The following is a 19,080-nucleotide window of genomic DNA, read 5'->3' as shown; positions in this document are numbered from 1 at the left end:
GGCGGGGGCTGGGGCGGGAGCAGAGGAGGAGAGAGATGGGGAGAGAGAGAGATATGGAGATAGATAGATATAGGAAGGGGGAGAGAGAGAGAGAGGCAGATGAGAAAAAGAGGAGGAAGAGGACTAATAACCATGACAAAAGAAAACACAAGTGTTAACCACCTCGATCACTAACAATTTCCAATTTAATATCCCGTAATGACTAATTTATTAAAAGTTGTTCGAGAAGCTTTAGAGCTGACGCCCAATCGGTAATAAAAATAACTTATGATTAAATAAGCAGAAAAGCAAAGAGCAGAGTCAGACAGAAGACGACTGGAGATGAAATCAAGATGGCGGCGTTGTTGTCTGTTGTGGTTGGTGGTTCAGTAGTCACACCGTCTGAAGAAAACATGTTTGAAAGTAAAATAAGCAAAAGGGGAGTGAACAGAAATGTTGGGATTTTGGGTTACTCTTCATTCACTAGGTCCATTATGTACTCCCACTCCCAACCTGTGCACCGTAATTCGCCTCATTTATTAGCATAACAATGGTACAGGCCGGCATCAGAAGACAGAGAACACAGCAGTAGAGGGCTATATTAAGAGATCGATATTAAAGGGGAACCAACTACTGGCGAGTAGTAGAAATTAGTCCCAGATCAGGACTCCCATCTCACAGGATCTGTCTGACTGTCTGTCTGTCTGTCTTTGATCTCGAGATCTCGACCACCTCACATTATTACTGTAAGGAACAGCCCAGGCCAGATTTCAGGTTACAAAGATGAAGAGGTTAAAAGCTGTTGAATTGTGGGAATATCCCTAGCACAGAAGAATAGAGATGAAAGGGGGGGGGGGGGGGTTCTTACGTACCTGTAGGGGATCAATCGTCATAAACCTCGTAGAGAGATATAGTCCCGCTGACTGCACTCGTAACCATCAGCATGGGTACTCCTGTTACACTCACGGATGCAGGGATAAATCTAGAATAAACAATGGACGATATAAGAAACACAAGTTCTAAATCAGATTATTCTTTGTCTTGATGATCTCTTTTTGGTCACTCAGTTTTAAGAGCTTTAAAGGGATCCGGTAACTTTGTCTTAGATCCTTTAAAAATAATCCTTGATCTAGCTCATGCTGCAATTATAATTATAAACCTTAAGGTCAGTCAGGAACTCCATGACTTTTACAAGCCGATCGCTTGTCTGATTATCAAGATATTTTATAATGATTGGAATTACAAATTTTGAAAACCGTTCGCCGAACGGTTTTCATAACATACAGTCTATTGGGGAAAACGAGTATGGTTAAACCGGTCACTCAAAGATTTTTACTTTTTTGAGTCACTTCTTGATCATTTTGAAGCGCGATTTGTTTAGGGCTTCAATATTACACCATATGACAGACACTGGTAACATGTAGGACCGTGTATCACAGATTTAACATTGTTAGACGATCCCTTCAAGAGAAGGTTGAGTTCTGATAAAGATGATACATAATTTGTGAGCTTTGTCATTCTCTGCTAGCCAGAAAAAAATGTCATGCTATAAATCCTTCTTAGCGATGGATTGCTCTTCAAATGCCATCATGACGAGAAATAGCAGAAAAGTTTAAAACAGATTTTTATGCTTCATGTGTGTAGTTTCTTTATGCTAATTTCTGAGAGAAGTGCATTTTTTTTCATTGAGACTGATATCAAAAGAGTGAATTTCTTTTCATTTCGATAACTGCACAACCTTTGTTTGTTCATTCGTTCGTTTATTTCCATTTTTAGTTAAAATAAATATAAAGTGCAGTAAATGAAAATACAGACACCAGGTTCTTGCAAAGTGCTAGCGATCGTGTTCAAAATGCTGCCCTTACTTGAGATCTTCAGGATCAAGGTCGCCCAAGTTACGGTCGTCAAGAAGATTCTGGAACGTATCATTACGACCACCAGCACGGTACACGGTTTCGAACGTTGGTACGATCTCGCCAGATTCTAGAGAGTAGACGAGGATGGCCGATGTGCGGTCGACGCCGATGAAAATAATACGACGTCCACCGAGTTCGCCGATCTCCACCGATTCACATTCGGGACCCTAAGTAGGATGTATATTTATGAGACATACTAACGTAAGTCCGAATATAGAAAGTCATCTGTCATATAAATATGGAATGATTAATGAAATGTTCTGGTTTACCCAGGGACCAGAAAAACCTCTCCTACTCTCCCTGCTGATCAATTACTTATTATTAACCCCAGAGGGAGCGGAGCAACTTCCAAAGTGGGGGGGGGGGGCACCAACCAAAAAGGGCACTTTCTGGGAAAAAAGGGCACCTACAAAGGGAAATCTCAAAGCGAAAATAAACAATTTATAGACATTGGTATATACCCCTATAATCTGATTACATTATCAGGGATGATTTCAATATTTTTTTCTCATTATACATCGTATAAAATATTGCTTTTTAAAGCATCATACCTTGCAGTTGGGTGTGATGGTCGAAAATATCATTTGCAAGCGAGGAAAAATATAAGATTGGTGAGAACACAGTGCGAAAACTATTTCTTACAAAGAGGAAAAAACAATCCTCATCGGGTTATAAATAAGCACATTTTCATATAAACAGCAAACTGAAAAGACCTTTGATAAGTAACATAATTATAACATCTATAAATGTGAGCGAGCGAGCTTTGGGAGATATTGCTCTTAGTCGCTTGAAATTAGGGGCACGTTTAATGATGAGAGGAAAGGGGGACACTTATCGAAGGGATAAGACACTTATTAGAAAATAAAAGGAGCACGTGTCAAAGTACAAAGGGTTATTATCAGAGGTGAAAATGGGGCACTCACCAGGAATGAAATGGCACTTATGAGAATGGAAATTGGGCATTTGTCAACGGAAAAGAGACAACCATCAGATTTTGATAGGGGCATTTATGAAAAAGGGAAAGGTTCCTCATAAGAAAGGAAAAGGGGCACGTATCATTGTTAAAAAAGGTTAATTATCAGAGGTGAAAAGGAACACTTATCGCACCTGAAAAGGGGCAAACACCATATTTGAAAGAGGCACTTATGAGAATGAAAAACGGGTACTAATAATAAAGGGAAATGTGCATTTGTTGAAAGAAAAGGAGCACCGATCAGATTTTGATAGGGGCATTTATCGGAGGTGAAAGGGGGCTTTTATGAAAAGCGGAAATTATGAAGAAAAAAGAGCATTTATTAGGAAGGAAAAGGGGCACGTGTCAAAATAAAAGGGGGTGTAATTAGAGATGCAAAGAGCACTTATCAGGAGGAAAAGTGGGCACTTGTCAAAATAAAACGATTGTTTCTCAGAATTTAATAGGGTCATTTACCAGACATAAAAAAGGAGCACTAGTAGGAGAATGAAAAAGGACTATTTTCATAGGTGAAAAGGGGCATTTATGAAAAGGAAAAGGGCTCTTTGTTAAATGGGGGCACTTATCATAAGGAAAAGGGGGCATTTATTACAAAGGAAAGGGGGCACATGTGAAAATATAAGGTGCGCTTATCCGAGTTAAAAAGAGATAGTTATTAAAAGGGAAAGGGGCACTTCTTACAAAGGAAAAGGGGAAATTGTCAAAGTAAAAGGGGCACCTCTAAGATTTGAATAAGGCAATTATCAGAGGTGAAGGAGGCGCTTAACAAAAGTGAAAAGGGGCGCTTCTCGTATCCAAAAAGAGGCACTTACTAGAGATTAAAAGGGCACTTATGAGAATGGAAAATAGACACCTATTTGCAAAGGAAACTGGGAACTTGTCTGGGAAAAGAGGTACGTGTCAAAATAAAAGGGGCACATATCAGAGGTGGAAATGAGAGGGGCACTTTTAAAAATTAACAGGGGCACATATCAAAGTAATAGGGGCACTTTTTATGTAAAAAGGGGCGCTTCTTACAAAGTTAAAGGGGCAATTTTTCCATTGAAAAAGGGGCACTTTTTGGGTACTTGAAAAAGTGGGGGGGGGCACTGTGCCCACCTGCCCCCCCCCCCCCCCCGGGTCCGCCGCCTCTGATTAACCCGGCCTTTCCACTCAATACATCCGGATGGAAAGGGGCAAACGTGGGCAAAACATTTTCCCAGGGATGGGACTGAGGAAGGATCGAACCAAGGGCCTCACTTTACCAAATAATGTAAATGACAGAAGCTAACTAGACATGTTAGAGCCATTGAGTGCGTCAGACAAGTATGCACAATGAAACAACTGATGTCTGACAAGAATTACGAATTAAGATCTCGCTTTGTCGTGCAAATTTCATCTTTAGGCAGATTTAGGCTTTATAGAAATAAAGAGAAAGATATTAATAATAAAAACGTTACTTATAAAGCGCTTCCCACCGAAGTCTCTAAGCGCGTTAACAAAACAAAAAAATTGACTGACAAACAATTACATACTAAATAAAACAAAAAAGTGCAAATACAAATTACAATGCATATGGAATACACATCAAAGTGAACATAATTTATTGAAGAAAAATTAATTAAAGATTAATTAAAGAGTTAGTTAGAGAAAGATTCATTTGGTTGAAAATTTTGAAAGAAATTCTACCAGATTATCGGAGCGTTTATCAAACAAGTCTGCCGGTGATTCGATGACTGGATCATCCGATTTGGTGTTGGTGTTAAAGACGTCGGGGTAGAACTTAGCGATCATCTTCTCTACCTCGTCACCACTGTCATAGACGAGTGTGATGTCAGAGGCCCTGAAGATGGAAAACCCTCGAGCACCAAAGAAATAAAGCTTCTCGAATTTTCCCGAGCTGTCCAAGCCGTCGACTTTGCTGAATGCTAGACGTCCTGTAAACAACCCGTGGTAAGAAAGAGGAATATTAATATATGTATATGTATTTTTATCGGTGGATGTGTCCCTTGTGTACCACAACGTACCGGGTTCATATCCCTGTCACAGAACTTAAAGGGGCACGTTCCCGCCAGTGTAGTAATCGGAACATGCCATCTGCGTAAGAACCGTATTCTGTTGGTGTCAATAGGCAGCTATAGCGCCGTCCGCCAGCGCGTACGTATTTTGAGCGCCCTCTGGAATAGGGGAACATGCCCCTTTAAGATCTTTGGCAAGATATTAAACTTCATCTGCCAAACTCGACCCAGGCACCAATTTCTTAAGCTGCTTAAGAGCTGTAATGGCAATCGTGCTCAAGTCCGCCAATGTCCGCTGATCATCGTTTACAATAGACCATCCAATACCAACATAAGTGTTGCTATGTCAGATCTGCCGTAGCATCATCAGGAAAATAAAGGTAATATGGAGATTTTGTATGAAAGAATGCAATTTTTTTGTAAGCATGTGCTGAGCTAGGTAAGTTACAAACCCATGTTTCTTGTTAGCTTACTAATGATTGACAGATGATGGCTCAAGATGAACGAGATCTGGAGCCTTTTTTTAGGGTGGAGCTAAGCCGGTCTGAGAATATTTTTAATATTTAGAAATCTATGAATTATATTTAGATGTTTATGTAACAAAATATGCGTTGCATGCAGCCCTGCATGTAAACAGGAATTAACTTATATTTGTATGTCATCCGACCTTTGCTATTGTAAAGGTAGATTCCGTTGTACCAACATGGAGGATATCAGTCATTTGTTAAACAGGTGTTTAATAGTACATGTATATCACGGGCATAGCTGCGGGATGGGAGACACGAGGTACGGGTCCCCACGGAACTACGAGTGAAAGAAAAATAAAACGTTTTAAAAGAGAAAAGACGGAAGGAAAGGAAAGGAAACATATTAGAATTTGATTACTCACCAAGCATATCATCGTCACCAAGTTTCCCAATCAGCTCATTGTCAAATGTTTCTGCAAAATCCCCTATAAACATGATAAACGTAGCAAACATCAACATTTGAATTTAATGGTACTGAAGATGTTCACGTCCAGTAAATATGATACCAGACTCTAACCACAACAACAACGGCAAAAATAAATAAAACAATACAAAATAATTAAAAAAACACGATGGCTAACATTTTAATTATGAAATAAAAAGGTATATGTGTTATTTTAGTGTTGGCCATGTACATCCAGTTGATCAAAATTCCGACACTGAAATGCTGTTTATTTTCTCGTATATACATAAATACATAGCCACACACGCACAAGCACACATACACACACAGGTATATCCTCACCTACATAATTAGCATTACACACCCTCACAATATATATGTATGTAAACTTTTACCAGCTTTAAATTTCTTTCCTCTCTGATCTTCGGCCCACTTCTCAGTTCCTAGCTCGTAATCAAAACTATCGCCTTCATTGGCCGTGATGATATAACCAACTCCGTCCACTTCAAAATACTTGATTCCATCGGGCTGGTAGAAGCTGGAGATGTTGTTTCTCCTGAACATGATTCCTGTTAAAAAGAAAGATCAGACGCATCGTGGATTTATCCAAACGAAGCGTCATTCACATTACGTCAGTACATGCCCTAATTGAGCCCCTAAGTTACAGTTTTAACGTCACTTGCACTTTCCATGTTGCACCTGTTATATAAGCGATATTTATTTCAAATTAAGTGTTGCAAGCTGTGACACTCACTGACGCAGCCCTGCGTCAAGCAAAGTGCTATTGAATTGTCTTAGGCTGATTTCCCGAAAGGCTTTGCGACCGTTTTAAACATAAACGAATAATTTATATTAAATAAAAAAAATCACTTGATTGCGTGAGTGACGTAAGCAGTTAATAGTTATAAGCGACCTTCTTACCACCATCTCTGTCGCTTGCATCAAGATCCAGGTTGAGCCAGCTTTTTTCACCCAGGGGGTAAATGTCCTCTATTTCACCAGCCAGTAGATCCACCACGGCGATGGCGTTGTTTTCCTTTAAAAGCAACATAATTGATGTAAGCAAAAATGCCGGGGACAACAAAGATCATACATGGTTCGATTTAAAAATATAAAAATTAACCATTTTCACCACTTCAGTTGAAGTGACTCTAACTTAAAGAACAATATTAAGGATAGGTCCACGATTCAGTTTTTTTACATCAATTTTGAAGAAGTTTTAAGAACACTATTGAATTTGTTTACCACAAAGAACAGAATGTACACTGTTTATAACAAAACGAGTTTTTAATAAAGCAATTAAAACATTCTTATTGGTGATTTGTGACGGAGAAAAGTATGGTTAATGCTATAAATCTCGAATATGGGGCTTTTTAAATTGTAGGCACACCCGTTGCAATTATTGGCAATTAAAAAATTAAAAAAAATTGGACAGATTTAGCTACCCCTCTCAACAGTGGTGGATCCAGGGGTGGGGGGCGGCCCACCACCCCTGGTGAAAAAAAAAACATGTAAAAACACGTTAATTTTACCTTTTTGTGGAGATGGGCCCCTCCCCCGCCGTTAAAGGGGGGGGGGTGCCATTATGGTGTAAGGGGAATAGCATTAGATTGGTTTAGAAGCTACTTAACAAATAGGAAACAGTTTGTTACTTTAAATGGAATTGATTCAGATATGCGGACGTCACTTGTGGGGTCCCTCAGGGATCCCTTCTAGGCCCGCTTTTGTTTATTGTGTATATTAACGATTTTCAACTTTCCGCAAAGATGTTATCATTCATTTTATTTGCAGATGACTCAAGTGTATTTTTCTCTCACAGAAATCCACAAACTCTTTTGCAGACTGTAAACTCCGAGTTGACTAATGCGACTTTGTGGATTCATGCAAACAAGTTGTCTTTAAATCTAAAAAAAAACTAATTATATGCTCTTTAGTAATTCCCTGAGTATATTGCCTGGCAATGTAATGTTTGATGGTGTTGAGATTGAAAGGGTATCTACATTTAAATTTCTTGGCTTGCATATTGATGAACATTTAAATTGGAAGTACCATATTAGTAAGCTTTGTAAATTATTGTCACGAAATACTGGTGTAATTTATAAATTGGAATCTGTGTTCCCGCTGAATACGTATGTTGTACGCAACTTTAATTTTGCCATATTTGCACTATGGTGTTCTAGCTTGGGGCAACTCATTCAAATCTCAAATGGATAAATTACTACTGGTACAGAAAAGAGTAATACGAATTGTTTGTAATACTCACTATCTTGCGCATACAGATGTTCTTTTTTTTTTTTATTTTTATAATAGTGGTGTTTTGAAAGTTGAAGATATTTATCATTTACAACTAGGAGCTCTAATGTATGAATTGAATGCAGGTCTACTGCCAGTAGCCTTGGCTGGAATATTTAAGAAAAATAACCAAGTTCATAGTTATTCCACACGACAGGCGCAAGCATATCACTTACCTCTTGTTCGAACGCAATTTGCCCTTACTACTTTGGGGTCCACTGGACCTAGGTTTTGGAATTCCCTTGAACCAAGAATAGCGCAATCGGTCAGTATTCATGTCTTTAAGCGCAAACTGAAGTTACTGTATTTGAGTCGATATCGTCTAGATTTATAGTTGTGATCAATATTTAAGAAAATTATTTGCTATATAGGTCAGCATAATTCTACTCCCGTTTCTAACATCCATTCATCTGTCTGTCTTGTTTAGTTTTTGTCTGTATTTCATTCCTGTTGCTCGTAGTATATTCCTGTTCCAGTTGTTTATAGCCATTATTTAGTACTCAGTAGATTTTATTGTCCTTATTTGTGTTTAATATTTTATCAGTTGTTTAGTTAGTTTAGTTTTGTAAGCATTTAAATGTACACATTATTCTTATCTGACGAGTTTGTTCTTTTAGGAAATACTCATGAACTACTCATGAGGGACCTTAAATCCACAAGCCTTGCTTTCAACCAGGGTCACCTCATTTTTCTATTGTAACGCCATATTCTGTTCACTCTTTTATATTCATGACATATTTGTAATGTGTGTTATGAAAGAAAGATAAATAAACTTGAAACTTGAAACTTGAAACTTGAAACTATTTTTCAAATTTTCGAGGGCCCCCAAACTAAATAGTACTCACTACCCCCCCCCCCCCCCCCCCCCCCCCCCCCACTGAGCGAATTATCAGCCGGCGCGATTTTCAAATTTTCGGGAGCAAACAAAAAGAAAAGAAATTAGTGCTCACTACCCCCCCCCCTTAATATTTTCTCACGAATTGGCCCCCTCCCCTGCCGCCGGCTGGATCCGCCCCTTCCTCTCAACACCATGCACCGTGGATGTTAATTTGATTGTTCGATTGTTGTTTTTGAGATGTTGTCCTCAATAATCTTGCAATGGACTCACTTGCAATCCGACGAATGCTTTTGTGTCATCATAATTATAGGTGATGTATTCAGGCTCTAGATTTTGGGCGAACGTTTCATTGGCACCGTCTAACTCTCCGTGGTATGGATAACGCACCCCTCTTGCAACGTATTCATCCGATCTAAGAGGTTGAAAGCAAAAGCATTGGAGGACGTGAAATGGACCATCAACATCATGGACTGAATTTTAATTTACAATTTCAACACTTAACAAAGTATCCATAAAATCAATCGATTAATCTTTACCAACTGCATTTTTTATCGTTTTCATTATTATCATCATTATCCATCATCATCACCATCACCATCATCAAAATCACCACCTCCGACCCCACCACCACCACCACCATCATCATCACAACCACTATCACAGCAACCACTACCATCACATTCACCAATACCACACCATGATTATCATTACAGTCATCATCATCATCATCATCATTATCACCACGCACCACCATCATCATAATCTTAAACACCACCACTTATACTTTACCTATCATTGAACTGTGTTAAGTTGATCAAAGTTGAGGTGAACGTGGAACCGTCAACAGATAATCGGATGATGGAAATAGACCCTTCTCGATTGATGAATTCTGTCTGGTCGGCATTCTGTGCAGCTTCTCCCTCATTCGCGATGACGATCGTACGACAATCGTGAGAGAAATGAAGCATATCAGGTGTGCTGCCAACTAGATTCAAAGTTGAAAGAGAAGATTAAGTTCTAGTAGAAAGTTTTTTTAGGGGGAACTTATTTATTCGTTGTATGCCATTTTGGAACAATAATTACAAATGTCCCCCCAAAAGAAATAGATGGTTAGACCATACTTTCAGACCTCATGACATGTAGTCCCACATATCAGTTTTCGTGTGCAGTGCATGTAGTTTTATCAACATTGATCAAGTTTCTTTTAATGTTTATTATTCCAAAACCTCACCCTTGACTTCTCTTTCCTTTAACGACAATATGGAGTTCATTTCCTTTATATTGTTATATACATACATGATACATACAAAGGATGAACTATGATATGACTATTTCATTGATATATAGATCACATTTGGAGTTTATATACAGATGTGTACATATCTATATCGTACCTGATATTTCATGGAGCTTTGTCCAGTTTCCAGAAGCTTTGTCGTAGAGGGAGTAAACATGCAGAGTTCCATCGTCTGTCTTCCTTGGTCCCTCGAGTACGAATCCCACAAAGTCGCCGCAGGTCTCGATATCGTTACATGTCGTGTCGACTGCAATACGCTCCAGAATTGTGGGTGTGGTCACATCCGACCAATCATTGATGTGGATGTAGTTATCACCTGTGTTCGGGAAAACAGTATACAAATAATGCGATGTTACTTACGTGTGTGTTAGCGCAGGGCCAGTGCACGAAGTTTAGTCAGTGCCCATAGGGATAATGCACGCGCCCGCAGGACAAGTGCGTTATCGATATCGCACTGACTAAACTGAGTGCACTGGAACTGCCCTAACACACTAGCGAAAGACGGATCGGCAATACATGCTTACACTATAGTCTAGATCTGGAGAATACGGTAGATAGCTATTACATCTAGATCGATCTAAGTTACATCTAACTAAACTAGGCCTAGAATATTCTAGATCTAGATCTAGATACAGTGTTTTGACAAAACACCCCTTTTCAGTTAAGGCAGCCATTTTAATTTGCGCGTAAACATTGCGTTATCAATGTTTACAGATGCGCATGTATTGTTGCGTCACTACCTGCGCTGTGCGGTCACGTCATATTAACATGGGCGCCATTTTAACTTACCCATAAATTAAAATGGCGCCCATGTCTGCGCACGCGCACTCTTGTAACCGTGTAAAGGTGTCTTATGCACAAATTAAATTTGGCTTAAGTACGCGAAAGAGATATCGGCAGGTATCGAGCGAGTGTTATCAATTTTTGATGGGAGCTCTTTTGCGCGGTGGGAAAAACTAACGCTTGCCCACGTGATTTCAATCGACCAATCGGATTGCTTAGATGCTAGAATCCGTCTTATAATAACAACGATGATAGCGAGTATTTTTCTAAAAAAGAAGAAACGGTTACAGTAAACTTGGGGTAATCATAGCATGTAGTTTAAGCTTCTATCAACCTTCACATTTAGTAGGCAAGCACTTATTCATGCTAGTTCCGGTGTTTACTGACATTTTTCGAGACCAATACCTTGTTTGTCGATCAAAATAAATGTATCTTCATGTCTCATGGTAATTTTTTAGGGAAAAGCAATCTAAGCAATCATTTCTGAATTTGAGCAACAATCCTTCGCCATTGCAGCTCTTTAATACTACTATGACGTGCAGTAACACATTGAAATTTCAGGACTCATTACAAATTCGTTTATAAAATGGGTTCAAGAATGTATAGCCAATGAGAAGCGTCAAAATGGATCACGTGACCTTGCGTATTTTTTTTTTTACTATATGCACGGTACTATCCGCATGGGGTGCACTTTGGTGATAACAGCCGTGGGTGAAGGTTGTGGGGAGACATTTATAGCACCATATTGAATACCATCATGCGCTGCATCGACCATAATGCACATACACCTGTGTGTATTTGTATATTAATCAGTTGATTACCACTTGTGGTTGATTCTTTTGTTCGGATTATTTAGTAGAGAGAATTAGAAATTGTTATTCTCATGGCTAACGACGAAGAATTATTATCCTTTTTTTTTTCACCCGCCTTTATAATTTATTTAAATAGAGAGAAAAAAATCTAATGTTAGGCTTCCTGGAAGAAGTTTCAATTGACACAGAAAAATACCAATAAATCCAGAATAGCAATCGATGACAACCAAATGATTTTTTTTGTTGGCCTAATGCCAAAAGCAGAGAATAATACCTGCAGAATAACCAATTTTGTTCGTAGAATCATAGCCGGTCTGCTCCACTGCTCCAGCATCAATACCATAGAGACCTTCTTCTCCGTTATAGCTGTATGGCAAGTAGATGGTGGAAACTGGACGGAGAGTCACTACTGCAGAAACGACTGGTATTAAGACCAACAACGTGGCGATGCAAGAAACCTTTCGCAGCATCATGGGTGCTTTAAGTATCCTCTGCATGTTCTAAATCGGAATAAATAAATTTAATGACGATGGATTTGTATAACGCAAATGCTAGAGGAAATCACAATTTGTTATATTATCGGGTTAGTATATTGTCTACAGTCCAGCTACATACCGGAGGCCTTCTAGCCTTCTAGTATTGGGTCGGAAATCGTAAACACTTTAAAGGTACCACAACGTTTAGGTATGGGGTCATGAATTTGGTTCAAATGAACGTATTGGAAGCATATGCGATCTTACAATATTCAGTGATCGTTGTCGCGGTTGAAATCGAGTCAAAAGTTATGAAAATAACATAATAAACTCTTTATGTTGTATAGCTCCCTTTCAAGGTCAAGATATTAATTAAACTATAAAACAATGTTTCGTGACTAAAATCGACCGATTAGCTTTTCCCGTTTGGAAATTATATATCACAACTATGACATATTCTGAGATTTTCATGGTCGCAGCTACCATTGTACGGCCGTAGGCGCTATTGGAAATTTATCAAAATTCACTGGGAGCACCGGTAAATTTTTATATTCAATTTATCTCGAAAGCAGAAGTCTTTTAGGGGCTAAATTTCTAGTGCTTATAATATATCCAAAGGGGCATCCAAATATATCAAAATTTTAAAGAATCACTTTCCACCCAATTTTCAAAATTTCCCAAAACTTTGTATTACCTTTAACACAGAACAAAATGGTACAAGTGTATGTTGTGAGTGGAATCCATCCCAATGTGGCATTGTAGGAAATTAGAGGGCCGACAGCTTAGCCAAAACAGCAATAACACATGATATTGAAAATGTTCTTCCTTCCAGCTGTAAAGAGATGCTCTCAAAAATCCAAGATAAATCGATGAGGCAATAATAACAATGATAAAACAATATCTATAAAGCGCATAATAATCAAATGTTTCTCTAAGCGCTGTACCAGCATGAATGATGAGAAATATAATCACATAAAAGGAATCAACAAAGAGAAATAAACAAATGTTATAACTACTAAAATGACTAACTTAACAAAGTAACTTACATAATTAAAAGATAGCTAATATGGTCAAAACAAATAACGTATTAAGTAAAGATAGCTTAATCTAATTAATTAATTGCCAAAGAGGTGCGTTTTTAGTAAAGATTTGAACGTTGCAGAAGTGGATGTCTGTTGTTTGAATTTGGGAAGATTGTTTGGTCCACAAACTGCAAAAGATCTGCCCCCATAGAATATAGTATTGGCCTTTGGTACACAAAGTAATGCTTGATTGCTTGAACGGAGGGTTTGGGGAGGGTGGTATTGTTCGAGCAAATCAGTCAGGTACGAAGGAGAAGAACTGTATTGTGCTTTAAATGTAATTGATAAGAGTTTGAATATGATGCGCTTTTCTACAGGAAGTCAGTGTAGTTTCTAAAGAGTATACTTTGTTGGCAATACCAATGGAATCATTCCCAAGAGGCCGTTTTTTGTACCATATACAACCAAAAATCCAAGCTACATTTGAATCCAACTTGCACAGTAGAAGAGATGGAAGCACAATTCACCGACTGAGAGTCGGTAGTTGCCTTTTGAGCGAAACTCTTTTCAAACTAGGCAAACTTCCAGATAGCCTTTGTTTATATTGTAAAATGTACATCATTATATTATTGAATGGAAACAGTTCGACAGAGAAGAATACAACTACGACAAATAAATAAAAATGTACCACTAAGCCTGGAAAATTAACTCTCTCCAAAGAATCAACGAACTATATTAAGATATATACGACAAGCAAAGAGATACGATATCCTTTAACTCTTACTGTACTAGGGGGAGGGGGGAGGGCCTGGGAGGCCCCCCCCCCCCCATCGACGTTTTCGGAGATTGCGCCGCAACCGCTTGGAATTTTGAATTGTCGTTTCATGACTGTTTTCCCTCAAGTCTTACGCACATTTTGATACCATTTACGGCGAAATCGGATATACCTGTAAGGTGTTACATAACAATTAGTATGCGCATGTCATCAAACATATGCTATAATTGCATATATTCATGTACAAGCAGAAATGTGAATACAGGTTTAGATGTATTTCTTCCTATGAATTGATATCAAATTGATTTTTATATGTTTCTCTATGTAACTTGATGTATTCCAGAACAAAAGAATACACTAGAAATAAAACAATAGATATAATAAGAAATAAAAAACATTAAAATACAAAAGAAAATAAATATTTGAAAATCGCATCAAATTTGCATAAATTATCATTATTAATTACATCAAAATAACTATTTTGTGTTAGAAAAGAAGTTTCATATGAATAATGAGTTTCAATTAACATTCAAAAGTGGAGTCTGACAATTTTTTGAATGATTCTATTTCCCTGTTTATTTCCAGATTTGATATTCATGAATGCGTATTCATAATTTGTGCAAATTAACCTATGCATTTTCAGATATCATTAAAATAATGTAACATCATGAATTTGAGATGAAGGAAACATTTATTCAATACATTTTCAAGATTTTTCACAAGTCTACAGACAAATATGTCGAGTTTTCTGTAAAATGCATAAAATTAGCATTTTGCATAAATAATTAGGCTATAACGAGAAAAATGTGCATATTAGGAAAAAACTAATTATACCATCTTGTTGCTTACGTAAATATCTACAAACATGCAAATGTTCGTGTTCATCGGACTTGCGACGGCCGAGATCATAGGGGGGGGGGGGGGGGCTCCCAGCCCCCCCCCCCCCAGTCACGAGGTGCTCAAAATAGCTCTCTCTCTCTCTCTCTTCTCTCTCTCTCCCGTTTTGGTTTTTGGTTGGGTACTATATAAACGTATTATGTAACTGTTAACGTAATTGTGATGTAAGTCCCTGTCTATCCGTCTATATGTCCAGTGTCTGCTACTGTTCTCTTTGTTTTTGTTTTATTTAAAAAATAATAAATTGCTCGTTCTGGACAGAACGACATCGGCCAAAACAAGGAAACTCAAAAAACGTCATGCTATAGCAGTATACACTGTGTATCTGAGTGGCCTAGATCCGAAGGATTGATAAGCTTGCTCAATGTACGTAGCAGGGTTGGCCGGGATCTAGTCCAGATTCAGGCCGTTCTTTGTTTTTATTCTTCCATCACACGCAGCGCGGTATCTGACCACTGATCGCGCAATCCCCAAATTTCCGTCCATACGTATTCGAGGTCCAGATTTAGAGGAATGGCTAGGTCTACTTTCAACGTTGAGGGTGTGTTATTTTATCAGCTGATGGGTGCGCTAAACGGAAACGGTACAGAGGCTGGACTAGGGCGGGATCCAGCAGTGGACCTAGCAGTCTCCTGCAGTAGATTGTAGCAGAAGTGGAGACCCATTACATGTCAAAATAAAGTTAGCCGTTTAAAAAAATCAAACATTGAGTGATTCATTGTTTTCATCAAGCATTAGTTTATACTATGGGATATACAAGAGATTGGAAATACATGTAGTATTCTTTGACAAGGTTACCCACTTATGGAAACTTTTGCTTGGATTTGTCTCATAAAAGAAGTTGAATGTTGATTGCAGGGGTCACGGGCCACTGGCTTTATCTAGTGTGCGTGCATTTGGAACAGGTAAAAAAATCAATTCAGACGCTGAAGGTTTTTGAAATAAGCTTTTATTTAAATTCTGTCAACAATATACAACCAATCAAAATATGTTTAATACCAGAAGAAAGCTAACGATGAGTATATTCATTATGCCTTAGTCACACCTTTGCGTATGTGGCTTGCGTATTGTTGCGTATTTATGCCAAGCCGTTTTAACATTTATTCCTATTTCTTGATATCAATAATTACCATTGCTAACAACAGAAAATCATTTCTTGATATCAAGATATAGGAATAAATGTTAAAACGGCTTGCCATAAATACGCAGCAATACGCAAGCCAAAAGCGCAAAGGACTGAGGCATAAGCCACTCACCCGAAGCCGCCTGACCACAATAGCACAAGGGCTTGCAAGAGCAGCTGAAGTGCGATTGAAACTCGCTATTTAGCTCTTCTCCAAGCAATGCAAAAAGAGACGACATTGTGCTGGGTTATTACGTTTTTTTCGACAAAAGTATAGAGAAAGTGCAATTTATTTGTTAATATTATACTTTTTGAAAGGTTCAGCCCAAGTTACTCCCGGGCACCCCGATGCTGGATAGAAACACACTTTTAAGAGGTTTTCACTTTTTCATGCAAAAATGCTCATTTTATTATATGCACGCAAGTCAGATTGGGCGGATGATACACCGTTTCCATATGTAGAGCCGATAAATAGCTTCTTTTTGTTGTTGCTGTCATTCTATATTTATTTGTATCACCTTCTTCGACAATTATATTTTCCAGTTATTCGGCCCAGGTATATGCAGAGTTTACGTCTCTCACGGACATAGAATCGTTTACTTGTCTATAACTTCTCTCTTAGTTTCTCTTTATACACTTTAACTCATATAGTTGGAATATTTTCGTTTTACCCCAATTTATGCAATTTATTCCTAATAGATCTAGATAATAGTATACATTCTCAGACTTTATTGAATAATAATTTTCCAATGTGTGTTTTGCGTGACATAAAAACATAAACAAATCCTCTATGCGGCCATGCATTATGCCTCAAGGCATGTGCACACAGAGGATTTTTTTATGTTGGGGACCAGGGTAAAAATGCAATAAATTATTGAAATTTTATTGCATTTTCTTTGTTTTTTTAGTATGAATGGAAACTGCCCCCTACCCTAGCCCCCGCTGCGTACAGTTATGGTTCAGTGGCAAAGCAAATCTGCTGAGCTGGAGACGATCGCGCAAGGACTGAAACATGGAGAAGTTTTTCGTTATGAAAAGTGTGAATCCTCTGACACCTGGTTGTTCTAAAAGACCAGCAAATAATGTTACTCGACCAATAAATCAATATTGAGAAGAAGATCAGCAAAGATGTTGCAGGGGCGGATCTAGGGGGTTTAGGGGGTTTAACCCCCCGATCCCCCTTGGGTTGCCTAGTGAAAATGTGATGTGTATAGAAAAAACGCTATCATGTAGTAGTAGATGTCAGTAGATGCCAGGAAAACATCAATAACGGGGGTTCAAGATAGCACCAAAAAATCGCCTCGCCGTTTCGCGGCTCGTGGACGATGCTCCGCATGTTAGTAGATGCCAGGAAAACATCACTTACGAAGGTTCAAAATAGCAATAACAAAAATCGCCTCGCCCCTATGCGGCTCGTGGACGATGCTCCACATCGTATTTGGGTTACCCCCCACCCTTAGCCAAAAGCTAGATCCGCCCCTGTGTTTTGGAAGGATATGGTAAAGCATGTAAATAAAGTTGTTCCGAATAATGAGGAGGGCATTATGTGCAGAACGGGAAGAAATTGAGAGAAAGTCACCACGGGCTGGCGCGGATCCAGCATTTCTTAGGGGGTGGGGGGGGGGGGGGTCCAAATTTGAAATTATGCGAGCCAAATATTGGTACGTAATGGTGACCAGCATTGACGTAATGGGGGGGGGGGGTGCAGGGAGGGGCGATTTTCCCACTCCCTCCTCCGCAAAGCGCCGAAGCTTTGACGTTTTATTAAATCATTAGTGAAAGAAGGCGATTCGTTGCCCGTTCTCGAAAATAATCCTCGTCTGAATTCAGTTTACCCCCCCCTCTGCACAAAGCGCGGAAGCTTTGACGTGTCATTAAAGTATTAGAGAAAGAAGACGATTCGTATTACCATTCTCGACTCGTAATCCTTGTCTGTATTCAGTTCCCCCCTCGAGCGCGATATGCGGAAGCTTTGACGTTCCATTAAATTATTATAGAAATAAGACGTTTCGTTGTACCGTTCTCCAAAATAATGCTCGTCTGAATTCAATTTACCCCCCCCCCCCGTCCGCGCGAAGCGCGGAAGCTTTGACATTTTATTAAATCATTAGAGAAAGAAGACGATTCGTTGTACCGTTCTCGACTCTTAATCCTTGTCTAAATTCAGCCCCCCTCTTGCACGAAGCGCGGAAGCTTTGACGTTTCATTAAAGTATAAGAGGAAGAAGACGATTTGTTGTACCATTCTCGACTCTTAATCCCTGTCTGAATTCGGTTCTCCCCTCCCGCGCGAAGCGCGAAAGCTTTGACGTTTCATTAAAATTATTAAAGAAAGAAGACGATTCGCTGTACCGTTCTCGACTCGGCTCAAGGGTTTTAGGCACTAAATTACGGTCAGATGAGTATCATCTGGGGAGGCAAGGTACTTTCGGCCCCCACCCTTCTCCACACGTTGCTGGCGGGATTAACCGCAACTGATCTATCTCCCCTTCTTTTGACCTTTTTTTTTCTTCTTCCTCTTTTTTGGTCCCTTTTAGCTCTCCTTTTTTCCTTCCTTCTCTATTTTTTTAGTGGGGGCGGGGAGGGAAAGGCAGAAACTAGTGCTAAGCCAATCACAGAGAATTCATGATTTCAACAAAATGCCTGTCAGTGCATTGTAAATTTGATTTTTCTTCAAATTTCATTTAAAAATCTTTTCATATTTGATAAATATGGTGAATTGGCATATGGGCTATGGTTGGAGCGTTGGATGCGTTAAACAGCGTTGGTGTATTATGTGGATTTATCATATTCATATTCTGAATATTTTCAGCGAATTGAATAATATTGAAAAGGATACAATTCATCATTGTACTCGATAATTCTCAATAAACATATTCTCTCTCTCTCCCCCCCCCTCTCTCTCCCTGTCTTGCATAAAGAAAATATGAAAATAATATTTTGCCTTAATTAAGAAAATTGAAAATTATATCAG

At 38.8% G+C, this 19,080-nt stretch overlaps 1 protein-coding gene across 1 annotated transcript; it reads right to left on the bottom strand.

Annotated features, from left to right (window-relative positions):
• Positions 1-248: 248 nt before the first annotated feature.
• Positions 249-12,287, bottom strand: LOC580509 (mesenchyme-specific cell surface glycoprotein). Its single transcript, XM_030987691.1, has 11 exons — positions 12,092-12,287; positions 10,320-10,538; positions 9,715-9,910; positions 9,196-9,337; positions 6,717-6,831; positions 6,191-6,364; positions 5,755-5,817; positions 4,537-4,784; positions 1,845-2,062; positions 852-961; positions 249-381 (listed from the first exon to the last, which is right to left on the bottom strand). The coding sequence occupies exons 1-10, from the start codon at positions 12,285-12,287 to the stop codon at positions 862-864; spliced, it is 1,671 nt and encodes a 556-aa protein (XP_030843551.1). The 3' UTR covers positions 249-381; positions 852-861.
• Between the last annotated feature and the right edge of the window lie 6,793 nt (positions 12,288-19,080).

The sequence above is a fragment of the Strongylocentrotus purpuratus genome, unplaced genomic scaffold, assembly GCF_000002235.5.
Source record: "Strongylocentrotus purpuratus isolate Spur 01 unplaced genomic scaffold, Spur_5.0 spur5_scaffold_16, whole genome shotgun sequence".
In the NCBI taxonomy this organism is placed as follows: domain Eukaryota; kingdom Metazoa; phylum Echinodermata; class Echinoidea; order Camarodonta; family Strongylocentrotidae; genus Strongylocentrotus; species Strongylocentrotus purpuratus.
The sequence above is the reverse complement of the archived record's forward strand: the minus strand, read 5'-3'. Positions and strand labels throughout refer to the sequence as shown.

Excerpts from the sequence above, each read along its gene's own strand:
- LOC580509 (XM_030987691.1), bottom strand. The coding sequence starts at position 12,287 with ATGCTGCGAAAGGTTTCTTGCATCGCCACGTTGTTGGTCTTAATACCA. Across the intron at positions 10,539-12,091 it reads CAAAATTGGTTATTCTGCAG|GTGATAACTACATCCACATC; the intron begins GTATTATTCTCT and ends TCCCGAACACAG. Across the intron at positions 6,832-9,195 it reads AAGCATTCGTCGGATTGCAA|GAAAACAACGCCATCGCCGT; the intron begins GTGAGTCCATTG and ends TTGCTTTTAAAG.